Genomic DNA, 17,491 nt, shown 5'->3' with positions numbered 1-17,491 from the left:
TCCGTTTTAAATGTAATTAAATGAAATAATATACAGACTGAAGTAGCTCCAGGAAGATGTTGGGATTTTAATCCTAGTTCGTCACTTTTAATCCAAGCGAAATGTTAGGACACTTAGTATCAGTTATTGAGTTTAAGCTTTGATTTCCAAATGCTCACAAAAATTACCAAATTTAAGAAAGTCACAAAAATAAGTCACCTGTGGTCAAAATAGTCAAAGACTCCTTTTTGATTCCCATCCAGGCTCAAAGCTTCTGCTATGGTCATTTCCATGGAAATCTCCAAAGAGTTTCTTTTTAAAATAGCTTTTAAGCGTAGTTAGAGGTAATTAGCTTTTTTTTGCTTTTCTTCAAAGCTTTGAAAAAAGTGTTATAATATTCCAAATGTTACATTTGTTATATTTGTGCATATTTTTGGTAATCATTTGTCGGGTGATCTAATTTTTTAAACCACTGTAGATACTTAAGAACGTTGCAACATCTAGTACCCTGATGTCATAAGACTGTCAAAGACTCCTCCTTGAACCTCCCAAATTGAAAGCTTTTACCTGGCCTTTTAATTTAACTTGGGCACTGGACCAAGGGCGCCATTGTCAGTCGAGCGCAACGTTAGGTGGGGATGTCTACATTGAATTTGTCCCACCAATTTGTTTTAATGTTAATCTGTATGGTACAAATGAATGAAAATTTTCAAAGTAAACTCATTTCAACAAGGTTAAAAAAAACGGGTGGGACGCATATGTCCCTTTCCCTTTGGACGACAAAATCATTCGAGTGCTGTATCAAGTATAACTCACGAAAATCTTGTTAATTTTTGTCAACTTTTCAACTTTTTGGCATCCCTGCTTTCAATAAAAAAAAAATCAAGGTACTATTACTTAAATATAATAACTCCCTATGCACCCCCCCTCGTGATACCATCTTGATAGGATACCGTCTCTGCTATAAAGTAAAAAAATAATTAACTTATTTGCACCCCTGCTTTCAAAAAAATCGAGGTATTGTCATTTAAATATGATAGCTCACTACCCCCCCCCCCGGGATACCACCTTGATAGGTTGCCGTTTCTGCTTTAAATAAAAAAAAAAAAAACTTTTTGGGATCCCTGCTTTCAATAAAAAAAAAAATTCGAGATGTTATCATTTAAATGTAATACCTGCCAAACCCCCCCCCCCCCCTCCCCACTGGATACCACCTTGATGGGATACCGTCTCAGCTTTCATTAGAAAAATAATTTACTTAATAATTAACTAGGTCACTGTATGGTTCAAAGAAACACGCAAAATAACGTTAAACAGCTTAGTGTTCCTTGAAAAAAAAATTGAGGGTATGAGCAAAGGGGTACAAAGACAACAACAAAAATTATTCAGGTATATTATTCAGATAATTATTCAGAAATTATTCTGATATACCTCAAATTACTGAAAAACTGAGTCATAGATTCGCCGTGGCATTCAATAAGATCCAAAGAATCTAATTAAAAGGGAGCACACACAAAAGCCAAATTAGGCCAGTAGCCTATGAGAAATCGCAAAATACCCAAGACAATGAACAAGTCCTAATGGGGGGGGGGCCCTGGTTCTATCAAAATACTTCAATGGTTTCCCAGGGAATTTGATATCATTTCCTTCTGTCTCCATTTTAAATGAAAAAAATAATTATCTTTTTGGCACCCCTGTTTTCAACAAAAAAATGAGGTACTATCATTTAAAAATGATAGCCCCATATCCCCCCCTATAGGCAATAATTTACAATTTATTTATGAAGCATATTTTTGGGGTAACTTCCGGTTCAATCTTTACTTCCCCAACCTAGTACATAGCTTAGGCTATAGCTAAAATTTTGTCTCAATAGAAGTTTTTTTTTTTTGGGGGGGCGGGGGGTAAAATGTTTCAGAAAGAAGATTGTATTTTCTATCAGGGTTCAACAATTGAGTATTAAACATTAAGAAAATCTTATACTAAAACAGCAAAAAAAAATCTGCAAATTTACAATTCAGCTGTAAAAACAATCTGGCGGCTGTCAATTTCAAAATCCAACTTAAGGCTGAAGCTGTATAATAGTGAATGCGTTCTATAATTCTGTTCAACTTGAAAATCAAATTCTTGACTACGAATGATGTAAGAAATAGCGATTAGGAAACTGCATTCGAAATGACTTAAACTCATATCATAAAGACGAGTCTTTTTTTGTCAGCGCGTGAAGAACTGTACATATTACACTATTGACACTTGCATATTGCATCCGTCAGTTTTTTCTGACAAGTAACAAAAGAAGCGAAAACTACCGAGAAAGATAGAGTTAAATAATTATGGAATGCAAAGTAATACTTGGGTTGGAAAGTCAGGGGTGATAAATTGCTAAGGGTGACACCGTGATTGCATGAATTTGGGGGATTCGAGGAACCAATTTTTTTTCGGGGTTACGCATAGATTTTTGGTAAAATACCCAAAAATTCGGGGATAGTGCAAGCCCTGCTTGATTTCTAATCAGGCAAATCGAAATACTAAACCACACGAGAAGAAAAAGCTCCGACTTTGCGGTTGACGCAATAAAGAATTGCCGCAAAATTAATTTGAAGTCGACCGAACGCCGCCACCTCTGCCAGCGGTGGTGCGCCTGCGGCACTCCGGTGGCGGTACGACACTTCGGCGGCGTTCGACGGGGCCTCTCGTCGGCGGCGTTCGGTCAATCCGTCGGCGCGGCGCCGGGGTCTAGTTTTAGCATAGAGCAAAAGTTGAAGTTAATCTTGCAAATGAATACATAACGACAAGGCCTTTTTTGTAAGTGAGGGGTCAGGAATCCCTCTCGAAGTTCGCTTCCCAAGGATGAATTCAACAACAAAATGTACAAGGTTTACTTGCACTTTTAAAGCATAAACCCTCATAAAACAATCTTTATTCCCTCTCTCTACCAATGGAATAGATCATTCAAGAAAATTCTCTTGAAGATCCGATGAAATTGGATATTTTACTTTTTTTGGAAAATTGGAAAATTTACTTTTCAAAGGAGGAGAACAAGATCTGCCTTCAGAACAAGATCTCAATCTTCCTCTTCCTCTTCCTCTTCGATGTCTAGAGAATAGGTCATTCAAGACAAATCTCTAGTGACGATACCCCCCCCCCCTCCAAGGATAATTTCATTTCAACAGCAAAATGCATGAGACTTACTTCAAAACGTATTTTTTAATGCATGAGACCCCGCCCTAAGAAAAAAGGTCTTTATCCCCCTACCACATGCCAAGAGAATAGGTCGTCCCTGACACCCAAAATACTTTTAAAATCAATAAACCACTTGATTTTATCGACGGTTATGAAAAAGCTAGAGCAAATAAACAAGAAAAACTTTCACCCAATGAAAACTAGAAAATAATATAAATATTTCCGCTGAATTCTGTAATATGAGATACAAAAAAAAAGAAACAAAGAAACAAATCCTACCTAATCCTAATCCTACCAACTGCAAAAATGAAAACCCAAAAACACAAAACGCAAAAATGAAAACTACAAAAAAAGAGAAACATTTAACATGGAATACGTAATACAAGAAAACGAAATAAAAAGAAACCAAAAACAAATGATCCTACCAACTGCAAAAATGAAACCCTTCAAATACAAAAATAAAAATAGATAAATGATAACGGATTTTGAAATACAAAAACAAATAGAAAAAAGTCCGGTAATACAATAGATAAATGAAGAACTGGTAATAGAATAAATTCAATAATAGCTCTCATTGTGGTTGCAGCGGTAGCTGCGACCTAGCTAAGGACGAAAATGAGCCCATAGTAACCAAAAATTAAAATGCGTTAAAAAAGGGGATGTGAGACACAAATTTACATTTTAGCTGATTCAGGAATGGTAACTACTATTTAAATGAATCTTAATAATAAAATGTTATTTTGAAGAAAATCTAAGGGAATTTGAAAAAATAGCTAGAAACACCCTAAAAATGGGGTCGGATCGAAACAAAAAGTAACCATTGGAATTGTCTTGGCTGCTAAAATGAAACTCCAAAAACGCAGAGGTCTTGCCCATGCATTTTCTGGTTTTCATTGGCTGAAGCTTTTCCGTATTTATTTGTCCTACATTTTTCCTCGAGTCATCTTCAAATAGTAGGATCTTAAAACTTTTTATGATTTTAACTTCTGGATTATGCATATCCTTCTGTAAAGTTTTCTACAAAAACTGTTTCAATGCATATTGAAATCCTCAATTGAGCAGAGCTCTAATAACAAGATTGCGAGTCAATTTTTGTCAATTATTTTAATATAAATAATAAATAATATAAATAATATAAATAATAAACAAATAATATAGACAAATAAAGAAAAATAAAAACAAGTTTCCAAGCATTGAAAGAGAAATTGCAGTAATGATAAAAAGAAGATGTTTGAAATCTGCTGGTAAAAAAAAAATTGAAAAAAAACAACACAACAATAAAATAAAAACTGTTAGAACTCTGTATCGTTTTCTGAGCTAATGCCGATTATTGGGCTTGCAACATGCAATTTTCACGGCAGCTTTCACAAGCATACCAGAGAATTTTCTAGCCTTTCTAAACTTTTGAAAGCTCGAATGTCCCCTGTTTGGGATGGAATCGGAAACATTGACTCTCATGCAGCTAAGAAGCCGACAGTAAAATAACCTAACCCATTCTCAAAATAAAAAATTTTCTCCTTTTTTAAGTTTCTACATATACTCAGAAGTCTTTATACTAAAGAATTTCTGCCAACAACATCTGATAGTCACCTATCTTTAGATGAACCAATTTTCTTCTTTTTTTGCAAAATCACAGATACAAATTCAAACAAATCGAAAAAATAATTTGTTCACCCTCTTTTTTGTGTGTGTGTGTGTGTGGGGGGGGGGGGGAGATGGAGGGGGTCCATACCCCAATTAAAAAATTCTGAACATTAGGGGTTTTTTTTAGCAAAGAAACTTGCAGATGAAACTTTTAAGCCGTCCAGAAAATGTTTTCCCTTTTTAGAATTCAATTCTCAGGCGAACTAGTTTTTTTGTACATTGGGACCCCAAGGGCCAAAGACTTTGGGATACAAGCTTCTAGCCAATCAGAAGAAACTACGTGTCAACTTACTTTAGCCTCATTTTCTAATATGCTAATAAGAGCAGATTAATAATACAGCTGCTTGTTTATCATTTCAGCAAATAGAAAAAAGAGTTGAGCAGCTATTTAGTTTAACCCTTTTTAAGTGGCCATGAGCTTTAACGGAAAAGTGCCCATGAGCCCAAGTTTAAAAGAACACAAGTATTATCAAGTGCTAAACTGTTTTTAAATCCTGATTGGTATTTCAAATCGCCTTTCAACTTTAAAGCCAGTATTAAAACGAAAAATTAAATTCTATTTGATAGATTCTTTTTTGCAAAAATCTAAGCCAATAAAATGGACAAAATCTTTTTGAATTATGGATGTTTGTATGTAGGTCCTCAATTTTTGCTTTAGTATTCTTAAAATAATTCCGGGAGACACAACCAGTCATTTTAAGTCATTCATACTCACTTCCACCAATTACCCGTCCCATTTAAACATTTTTTGGCAAAAATTTTTAAATGGCACGGGTATAATGGTGAGAGTAAGTATGACTCTCCAAGACAGATCCAAGATCTGTCTAAAAGATATCCCTGATACAGTTATGTAAAATTGGAAATTCGTACATGCTATTTGTTAGTTTTGAAACTCAAAAGCAATTGAAAACGAATATTTAGTTTGGCATTCAACTGAGTTAAAGAACCAAATGGAGTTTTTAACACATTATATAATAATAATAATAATTTATTTATGCCCTCTATACATACATGATGTACACAGAGGAGTATAGGAAATAAATGAAAAGAAAACTGAAAAAATACAAAATTAAACTTCTAACAAAAAGGACGACAACAAGTAGCTCATAATACTCAATAATTCATGAATATATAATACATAGCTTATGATAGCTCATTAGTGCATAACACTAAAAACACTCATAAAACATAACGCATAAAAACTCATAATACATAACGCAGAAATAGCTGTTTTATTAAAGCAATAGTGACAAAACTATTTTTCCATTCAACAAGACAAATAAGGGGAAAATTTATTCTATTTTCTCTAGATCGTCTAAGAAATCGGTCGTATTATTGATCCATTTTAACATTAATATCAAATATTCCGAATTTTTGAATAATATACCTATTTTTGAACCACAGTTGAATTCCAAGGAAATATTTACAAAACCGGAAAAACTACACATGGATACTCTTTTTATCACTTTTACTTAAAAACTTCAAAAATAGAACAATGAAAAATACATGAGGTGCAAACATTGAATTATAAATTATAGCAAGTGTTTGTTTATCAAAACGATCTTTCACCCTGAGTAGCAGGCCATAAGTTTCCTAAGTTTTCCCAGTGCAGACGATAATACCAACTCCCGCGTAGCTTTTATTGTTGGGCCAAAAGGCAAGCCATGGTAATTAGTAGAATCATTATGAAAGATATTAAGTGATCTCACCCTAATTGAGTGATGCTGGAAATCACTGTTATTGCCTGTCACTTGGAATTCTGTTTTAGTAGGTTAAATCTCTAATCCCATCTCCCGTAGATATGAATGCAATACATATTTATATAACGTATTTGATATAATATACTACTTTTAAATAATATAATACTTTATATTTATATAAAGTACTCTAAATGGAGTTCTTGAAGAAACATTTCTATCTAAGGATCTTTTTCCCTCGCAGTTGGGAGTAGAAAAGGAGTAGGTCCTGTCCCAGAAAAAATATGTGACCCAATAGCGCACAATTTTGAATTTGCTACTTTGGCGTACAGATCACACTAAACTAAAATAAAAACGATAAAGAATTTCGAAGCATAAGAATATCCTTTAATATAATATAATACATTCAGTTTATTACATAATATATTAATAATTTATATAACATGTAAATATATTATCATAACATAATATATAAAATGGTTTATATGATATACTAATAATTTAATACAATTCGATATAATACAGTACATTTACTATAATATAATAAATTTAATATAATAGCCTTTAATATAACCATACAATCAACTGATAAAAAAATAAACATCCAATTCTAAAATACCGCTAAAACCCATTGGAAATGTGACAGTTTTCATTTCGAGCCCTAATGTCCCTCGTGTATTTCACAAGTGTTCTGTGCTGTGTATTGAATCAGAACTATGTTTTAAGAGACAGTGTACTGCTTATTTACCTTCGCCCTTGTTAATCCTAGATGGGAGAACACATTTACGTAAAACCGATTAACACAATTCCCTGTTACTTCCGAGATGAATACTATATTGATTTAAATAGGTGCAAATGGACAATATTTGGTGGACAGGCGAATTCTTTTCTGGGAGACTAATCTTGGAGCAGTGAGAGAAATTTCTCATTTGCAATAGTTTTATATGATCCCGATTATGTATAACAAGAATCGAAGATAGCTTTTCTGAAACAAATTGATGACTGATCGTAATCACCCATCGCCTTCGAGAAAAAAACAAATGGTATAGCTGCAGATCAAGCTATCAAGCAGATCAAGATCAACCTGGAACTCGTGCGGCAATTACTTCAAGTTAACTCAATATGTTAAAATCAATTCACACAAAACCTCCAAAGAAGGAGTTATGACAGAAAGGTCGTGGCTTGGGGTAAGTGGTTGTCCCCCTCCACAAATTTTTTTGTCCAAATCGTAAAAAATTAATAAAAATCCAAATAAACGACTGCATGCGTTTTTTGAAGTTTTTTTTTGTAAACACATCCGAAAATAAACAACCCCACAATAATTCCCTATTCCAGTAACAATGCCATGTTGCTTCTAACAAAAATATTTTACTGATAGAAAAAGATGCAGACGGCCAGATTGATGACCCATCATGGTCTGCCACCACCATCTATGTCTGACAGAAAACAGATGGCATAATAGCATATAAAGCTACTACCTAAAACTCGTGAGGCAATTAAAGCTTTAAGTTAACTTAATATGTTAAAATCAATTGACATGAAAAATCCACAGGGCTCTTATGAAAGCAGGACCGTATCTATGGGGTGGGGGATTTGAACCCTCCCCCCGAAATTTTGTCCGACTTGTATAAACGAATAAAAAAAAGAAGAAAAAAAAATCAGTGGATTTTTTTTCACGATATATTTTTTCGCGTCGTAATATACATGACTAGAAAACAGGACAAGCATCCTATTTTATAGCAAAAAGGCAAATTAAGCGAAAAAAACGGGTTTTAATTTAAACAAAGGAGTGACAAAGATTAAAAACGAACAGACAAATTTATTTATTGTTTAAATATAATTAATTCTTTTTATTTTATTTATTAATTAAGGTGTTTTTTTTTTTTTTTGAGTTTTTGTCACTGGTTTGTTTATATTAAAACCCGTTTTTCTCGCTTAATTTGTCGTAAATGGAAAAGCAGTGTGGTCTAAGAAATTATTTATAGCAAAAAGAACCTGTTAGTTAGCCAATATATTAAAACAAAATGTAGCAGACCAAGGACATTGTTTTCTCCTACATAAACAGAAATTAATTTACTCTTTTAATAGTCCAATAAGAGTTTTTGCTAGAAAATGTATTTTTCGATTCAAGTTTTTTTTATTATTACTCTTATTATTCTTTATTAATTTATTTTCTTTAACACTATTTAATGTTTGAAATGATATTATTCTCTAACAAGTACAGCTATTAGTAGTGTTACTAATCGTAGCGCCCAACACAGCCAACACACAGGCCAACATAGCTGCGCACATTCACCCTTAAAACCCCCTTTATTCAGAGTTCCACTCTTCACTTTTTCCCTTGCAATTCCTGCTTCTTTTAAATTCTTCCACACTTCCAGAATCAGTTGATGTTGCCTTCATCAGCACATTCTATATTTTGTTAATTAGGGGACGTTTATTTAAGGAGACATTTTAAGGGAAAATTTAAGAAAAATTTTAATTCTTACCCAAGTCTATTTTTGCTTTCCTCAGGTGAAAGATGGTCAAACACTTTCGCTTCATCTCCCAGGAAAGCCTCGTGGTCATATTCTTCATTATGTTCTCCATGATTAAAATGGGCCTTGTGACTTAAATTCTATAAAAAAAGAAAACACAACTTCAATTTCAAGTATTATTGTACAGCATTATGGCCTCGTGCTCATAATCTTCATTATGTTCTCCATGATCAAAATGGGCCTCGTGACTTAAATTCTAAAAAAAAAGAAAACACAACTTAAATTTCAAGTATTATTGTACAGCATTATGGCCTCGTGCTCATAATCTTCATTATGCTCTCCATGATAAAAATGGGACTCGTGACTGAAATTCTATAAAAAAAAACACACAAATTCAATATCAAGTATTATTGTAAAGCATTATGGCCTCGTGCTCATAATCTTCATTATGCTCTCCATTATTAAAATGGGCCTTGTGACTTAAATTCTATAAAAAAAGAAAACACAACTTCAATTTCAAGTATTATTGTACAGCATTATGGCCTCGTGCTCATAATCTTCATTATGCTCTCCATGATCAAAATGGGCCTGGTGACTTAAATTCTATAAAAAAAAAAACAAAAATTCAATATCAAGTATTATTGTACAGCATTATGGCCTCGTGCTCATAATCTTCATTATGCTCTCCATGATTAAAATGGGCCTCGTGACTTAAATTCTATAAAAAAAGAAAACACAACTTCAATTTCAAGTATTATTGTACAGCATTATGGCCTCGTGCTCATAATCTTCATTATGTTCTCCATGATCAAAATGGGCCTTGTGACTTATATTCTATAAAAAAAGAAAACACAACTTCAATATCAAGTATTATTGTACAGCATTATGGCCTCGTGCTCATAATCTTCATTATGTTCTCCATTATAAAAATGGGCCTCGTGACTTAAATTCTATAAACAAAGAAAACACAAATTCAATAAAAAGCATTATTGTACAGAAATATGGCCTCGAGATCATAATCTTCATTATGATCTCCATGATCAAAATGGCCCTAGTGACTGAAATTCTATAAAAAAAAAAAACACAACTTCAATTTCAAGTATTATTGTACAGCATTATGGCCTCGTGCTCATAATCTTCATTATGCTCTCCCTGATCAAAATGGGCCTCGTGACTTAAATTCTATAAAAAAAACACACAACTTCAATATCAAGTATTATTGTACAGCATTATGGCCTCGTGCTCATAATCTTCATTATGTTCTCCATGATAAAAATGGGCCTCGTGACTTAAATTCTATAAAAAAAGAAAACACAACTTCAATATCAAGTATTATTGTACAGCATTATGGCCTCGTGCTCATAATCTTCATTATGATCTCCATGATCAAAATGGGCCTCGTGACTTAAATTCTATAAAAAAAGAAAACACAACTTCAATTTCAAGTATTATTGTACAGCATTATGGCCTCGTGCTCATAATCTTCATTATGCTCTCCATGATCAAAATGGGCCTTGTGACTTTAATTATATAAAAAAAAGAAAACACAACTTCAATTTCAAGCATTATTGTACAGCATTATGGCCTCGTGCTCATAATCTTCATTATGCTCTCCATGATCAAAATGGGCCTTGTGACTTAAATTCTATAAAAAAAAAAAAAAAAAACTTCAATTTCAAGTATTATTATACAGCATTATGGCCTCGTGCTCATAATCTTCATTATGCTCTCCATGATCAAAATGGGCCTAGTGACTTAAATTCTATAAAAAAAAGAAAACACAACTTCAATTTCAAGTATTATTGTACAGCATTATGGCCTCGTGCTCATAATCTTCATTATGCTCTCCATTATCAAAATGGGCCTTGTGACTTAAATTCTATAAAAAAAAGAAAACACAACTTCAATTTCAAGTATTATTGTACAGCATTATGGCCTCGTGCTCATAATCTTCATTATGCTCTCCATTATCAAAATGGGCCTCGTGACTGAAATTCTATAAAAAAAAAACACAAATTCAATATCAAGTATTATTGTACAGCATTATGGCCTCGTGCTCATAATCTTCATTATGCTCTCCATTATCAAAATGGGCCTTGTGACTTAAATTCTATAAAAAAAGAAAACACAACTTCAATTTCAAGCATTATTGTACAGCATTATGGCCTCGTGCTCATAATCTTCATTATGCTCTCCATGATCAAAATGGGCCTTGTGACTTAAATTCTAAAAAAAAAAAAAAAAAAAAAAAACTTCAATTTCAAGTATTATTATACAGCATTATGGCCTCGTGGTCATAATCTTCATTATGCTCTCCATGATCAAAATGGGCCTTGTGACTTAAATTCTATAAAAAACATGACTTAAATTTAACACAGTGCCCTGCTTTTAGCCCATTATTCGAGACTGAATTTTAGATCCACAACGTTTCAATCTAAATCCCCGAAACAGATATAGAATATAACAGTATCAACGTTCGTCATTTAATATTAAAAACCTTTGTACATGAGAAAACCCACTACACTAGCCTTTTAGTAAGGTTCACACGTTTAGTTTTAGTTCAAGATGGATTCAAAGAAACGATTTTTGTCAATAACAAATAAACTTACTAAACACACAATGATGGATAATATTTATTAACAATGTGAAGCAATACATTGAGATGAGACAGACGCACAGGTCAAACCTTGTTTTAGGCCATGAGAAACTCCAAAAAATAAATATTTTAGTAAGTGTAATTTGATAAATTTTGTACTAATTACTTCAAAGATTTTTTTTATCAGACAGGTGAAGTGACTGACCAGGTTTCCCATCTGATTGTTTTCACCTTATAGCGCACAACAGTACTAATCAAAGGTCTAAATCGAAACTGACTAGCCTAACCTGACCTAACCTGACATAACAAAAAACCTAACCTGACATAACAAAACCTAACCTGACATAACAAAAAAAATATATGGAAACGACACAACTACTTCCGTGAACACACACAAGCAACTGGCAAAAATAAGATAATAAATCAAAAATTTTATTTTTGCCTCATTTTTTATTTATCTTATTTTTGCCAGTTTCCTTGGTGTGTTTAATGAAGCAGCTGGTTAATTGTATATGTGAGTATTGATTGTGTATATATTAGATGGGTTGTTTTAGTTTTATATACTTCACCTTAGTACTTCACCACTTTACCATGTGTGAATACTTCAAATTTTAGCGGGAAACGCAAGCTTTTTGTAATGATAGCCTTCAAACCTCCTGGCCATTTGAGTATAAGCACATCGGTATATAAAAAATTGCGCGATCGACGCTCAATTTGTATTTACAAACTCTTTAAAATATCAAGATTCTAAACAAGGGGCTTCAATTTGAGCACCTAATTTAATAGCTCGATAAAAATCTCAATAATATTTCGATAAAAATATTTCATAATAAAATTTTCAGAAATATTACATAAGAAAATTTTTCAGGATTTGACTCAGCCAAAAAGACTGAGTGCCTTGACAGTAAGCAGGAAATGAAACTCGAACTGCTGCGCTGCCTTTAAAGGCCTCGCAGTCACAATCTTCATTTTGTTCTCCTTGTTACTTGAATTCATTAAAAGCGCAATTAAAAAATTTGTGTACACATGAGATGGAGGTCCTAAAATGAATCTAATCAAAATAAATTCCAGAAAATGGATACCTTTTTTGAGGCACTCTTTTATTTCTGCAAAAAAATAGCACTGGATAAAGACATAAGCAAATTCCGCGGACAAAATGTATACAATATTTAATAATTCAAAATTCAATACATTATACATTATTTAAAATTTATAGTAAAAATATTGTTTAGACATAAAATTCTTATTTAAGTAAATATTTATTAAGACATAAAAAAAATAATTAATTTAGATATAAAGTAGTAAGATTTTGTTCAGGCCACCAAGTCAAAAAGCTATCCATTTGTCAGCACTCCATATAACGTTGCTTATGGCAAAATGTGGTTTATTTCTTCTTGTAAAGAATCTGAGCAAAGGTAAAAATATAAACGAATCTGAGCAATCTAACAAACTGAAAACTTAAAAAAGTAAAAAAAATTATTAATAAACTGAATGACAAGCGTCTAGAAATTCGGAAAAATTTACGATTGCAGTTACACATCACCTAACCAGTCTAGGAATGATTTTTTTTTGTTTTTTATTAACAAAGATAAGTTGGTAAATTGTAACTATTTGTTGGATGCTAGCAATTCAGTGCAAACTGTTGGCTACTATTCTCCTTGAATAGGCATACTAACTTCTCCTATATGCCTGTTTTTTTTTTTGTTTTTTTTTTTAATACAGCACATTCCTTTTTCTGAGTCATAGAAATGGCTATAAATTTCATTTCCCTTTTTCAATGTTAAGGACAAATTCTAGAACACAAAACTGAAACATTATTTAAGAGCTATTGACACAGATGAAACAGGGTGCAAATCAGTATCAGCAAGAATAATAGGGTTACTGATGGGGTTCCATCCCTGTCTCCTTTCTTTTTAAGATAAATGACCTGTTATCCTTTCCGTAATTGCGTTTTCTTGGATTTGCCTATAGTATGGTTTTCAGTGACAAGTTAAAGTTTCGTTGCTAAGCATTCGTGATTTTTCAATAAGCAAGATTTCAAGCTGAATTCTATTTTGGTCTTCCTGGACTGATAGTTAATGATATTTGACTTTGTAGTTTTCATTTATAGGATTGGCCAGGGTCAATCCAGGATCCACCCTAACAAAAAGTTCGATGCACAGAAGTGGTGATTTTATTTTAGTCCATTTTCAGAGTCTGAGTTGAGAGTTGGAGCATTGGAAGAATACAAGTGAGTTACTTTTTACAACCGTGTAGATTATTTTTCCACGAACCCAGACGGGGTGACACAAGTGTTCGCAAGAAATACCATCATTTGTATAACAATAGGGGGCTCTGATTACTCCTCAAAGACATAGCTAGAGATATTAGGAATGATACAGATGGTTGCAACCTTCGCCTAGAGTTTGGCCCTTTTGATCATTCGATGACGTTACCATACCCTGGAACAGGGTATGCCGTAATAGGGTAGTACCATACCCTATATTTATATTACAGTAGTGGTAGCCGCGAGGCTTCCCAGTCCAATAAGTGGTGCGAGTGTTGGTTCTATTACAATAAGTGGTGCAGGCGGCTTTCCATTACAATAGTTACCAAATGAAATAGGGTTTACATCTAGCAATCCAACAAGCCATTCATATAAGTAAACTACAAAATAAGGTATAATCAGTAATAACTTCCTCAAAGTATTGCGACTGTTTATGATTTCCAATTTTTTTCACACAACTTATTATTTTTGACAAATTCACCCTTCCACTAAATAAAAAAGTAATATCCTAGAGAAATTCCAGATTTGAAGCAAGTATACTTTCACTAACCTTATTCATTAAATTCACCAAAGAAAAAAACAGTTTTATATCTCTAGAGATGGGGATTTCTGACCCTTTTCAGCCTTGGCCATTGACCCACCACAGATTATATGTAATTTCAGTTAATACTTCAGTTTAACATTTAGAAAAAATTAAGAATATTTAGAACTCTACTTACTCCCCATGAATTTTGGTTTGCTTTTCCACCAAAACTAAAGTGAAGTAAAAAAATATAATAAAATAAATAAAAGGTACCTTTACTTAACTATCTGAGACAGTATCTTTGTGAACAGCTTGTACGTAATGAAACTAAGGGGATATCCACATAAGAATCTACCAAGATTTCCCTTCCCAAGAAAAGAGCTGTGAAAAACTTATTGAAGTGTTTAAATTTGTGAGGTTCTTGGCCGAAGATGCATACTATATCTTACCAAATAGCAGTTTCCCAACTCTTCCTCCCTCCCCTAATAATTTTTCAACTCTCTTTCCCTCCTCTAATAAATTCCCAGCTCTCCCTCCCTCCCCAATAATTTCCCAACCCCCCCTCTAATAATTTCCCAACTTTTCCTCCCTCCCCCTATAATTTCCCAACCCTCCCTTTCTCCCCTAATAATTTCCCAACTTTCCCTCCCTCTCACAATAATTTTGCTATTTGCACCTATGGTCACATTTGCAAAAAAATTCAGATATTGTTTACGAATTGAGTCTTAAAAAAAAGATCTGCTCCCTCCCCCAGTTTTTCATTCTAAAAAAAGGGTAATTGACCTGGGAATATGAAAAACATTCGCCATTTTGTTTAATTATATAAAAAGCACAGTTGACTACAATTCATTTATGATCTTACTTTCACCCATGGGCACACAGAAGGGGGGCAGAGGGGGACAGCTGCCCCCCTAGAACTTCAAATTGACACTTGATATGGCTGAAAAGGCAGACGGTTGAAAAAGCAGTCGAAAAAAGGTAGATGGCTAAAAAGCAGTTGATAAAAAGTAGATGGTCTAAAAGGTGGAAATAAACTGCTGGAATGACAGAATAAAAGTCGTAAATATCCATAATGTCTTGGAAAGATTTAGTTCTAATCCAAGAAGATTGATTGATGCTGAATCTTATTGATGATTTATGAATTTTGGTGAGTACTTATTAATAAAGATTATATAGGTATGATAGAACTTACTGGCAATGTAGTTCTAATCCAAGAAGATTGATTGATGCTGAATCTTATTGATGATTTATGATTTTTGGTGAGTACTTATTAATAAAGATTACATAGGTATGATAGGACTTGCTGGCAATGTAGTTCTAATCCAAGAAGATTGATTGATGCTGAATCTTATTGATGAAACCTTATATGCCCCCAGGGCATAACTTAAAACCCTTGCCCTGAGGCCTGTGGCGGAGTATCCTCCTTCAAAACATATTTTCCATCTGGAAATCAACTACGCTGAACAAAATGGCTATCTCGAAATTTTTATTGGATGTATTTGGGAGAATTATGGGCGTGAGGGGGGGGGGGGCTAGTTGCCCTCCAATCACTTTCGACTATCAAAAAGGGCACTAAACCTTTGAATTTCCAATCGAATGAGCCTGTTTTGAAGTTTCTACAACAACGCCTTCTATAAAAACCTTATATGCCCCCAGGGCATAAATTAAAACCTTTGCCCTGAGGGTTGCGGGGGAGTGCCCTCCTCAAAAAACATATTTTCTATCTGGAAATACACTAGCCTACGCTGAACAAAATGGCTATCTCAAAATTTTGATTGAATGTGTTTGGGGGAATAATAGGCGTGGGGGGGGGGGCTAGGTGCCCTCCAATAACTTTCGACTATTGAAAAGGGCACTAGCCCTTTGAATTTCCAATCAAATGAGCCTGTTTTGAAGTTTCTACGACAACGCCTTCTATAAAAACCTTATATATCCCCAGGGCATAACTTAAAACCGTTGCCCTCAGGGTTGTGGGGAAGTGTCCTGCTCAAAAACATATTTTCTATCTGGATCTCAACTACGCTGAACAAAATGACTATCTCAAAATTTTGATTGGATGTGTTTGGGGGAATGATGGGCACGGGGGGGGGGCCGAGTTGCCCTCCAATCACTTTCGACTATTAAAGGGGCCCTAGCCCTTTGAATTTCCAATCAAATGAGCCCCTTTTGAAGTTTTTACGACAACGCCTTCTATAAAAACCTTATATACCCCAGGACATAACTTAAAACCCCTGAAGGTTGTTGGGGAGTGTCCTCCTCAAAAACATATTTTCTATCTTGAAATCAACTACGCTGAACAAATTGGCTATCTCAACATTGTTATTGGATGTGTTGGGGTAAATGATTGGCGTGGGGGGGGGGCTAGTTCCCCTCCAATCACTTTTGACGATTAAAAAGGGCACTAGCCCTTTGAATTTCCAATCGAATGAGCCTGTTTTGAAGTTTCTACGACAACGCCTTTTATAAAAACTTTATATGCCCCCAAGGCATAACTTAAAACCTTTGCCCTGACGGTTGTGGATAGTGTCCTCCTCAAAAACATACTTTCTATCTGGAAATCAAGTACGCTGAACAAAATGGCTATCTCAAAATTTTGATTGGATGAGTTTGGGAGAATGATGGGCGTGTGGGGGGGGGGGCTAGTTGCCCTCAAATCACTTTCGACTATTAAAAAGGGCACTAGCCCATCGAAGTCCCAATCGCATGAGCCTGTTTTGAAGTTTCTGCGACAACGCCTTCTATAAAAACCTTATATGCCCCTAGGGCATAACTTAAAACCTTTGCCCTGAGGGTTGTGGGACGTGTCTTCCTCAAAAAAATATTTTCTATCTGGAAATCAACTAGCCTAAGCTGAACAAAATGGCTATCTCAAAATTCTGATTGGATGTGTTTGGGGAATGATGGGCGTGAGGGGGTCTAGGTGCCCTCAAATCACTTTCGAGTATTAAAAAGGGCACTAGCCCATCGAATGCCCAATCGCATGAGCCTGTTTTGAAGTTTCTACGACAGCGCCTTCTATAAAAACCTTATATGCCCCAAGGGCATAACTTAAAACCTTTGCCCTGAGGGTTGTGGGGCAGTGTCCTCCTCAAAAACATATTTTCTATCTGGAAATCAACTAGCCTAAGC

The 17,491-nt window shown here is 34.2% G+C and overlaps 1 protein-coding gene across 1 annotated transcript in view; it reads right to left on the bottom strand.

The window, feature by feature from the left end:
* The window catches only part of scf (Calumenin B scf), a 67,531-nt gene that overhangs the window by 26,766 nt on the left and 23,274 nt on the right, over positions 1-17,491 (bottom strand). Inside the window, exon 3 of the mRNA XM_089103732.1 lies at positions 8,990-9,117. Within this exon, the coding sequence (XP_088959858.1) occupies positions 8,990-9,117 (128 nt within the window). The remainder of the gene's footprint in view (positions 1-8,989; positions 9,118-17,491) is intronic.

The sequence above is a fragment of the Artemia sp. Qi Xiang Cuo genome, chromosome 17 (genome assembly GCF_049724085.1).
Source record: "Artemia sp. Qi Xiang Cuo chromosome 17, ASM4972408v1, whole genome shotgun sequence".
NCBI classification, from domain to species: Eukaryota; Metazoa; Arthropoda; class Branchiopoda; order Anostraca; family Artemiidae; genus Artemia; species Artemia sp. Qi Xiang Cuo.
Note: the sequence above shows the minus strand (reverse complement) of the source record. Positions and strands in the feature narration are given on the sequence as shown.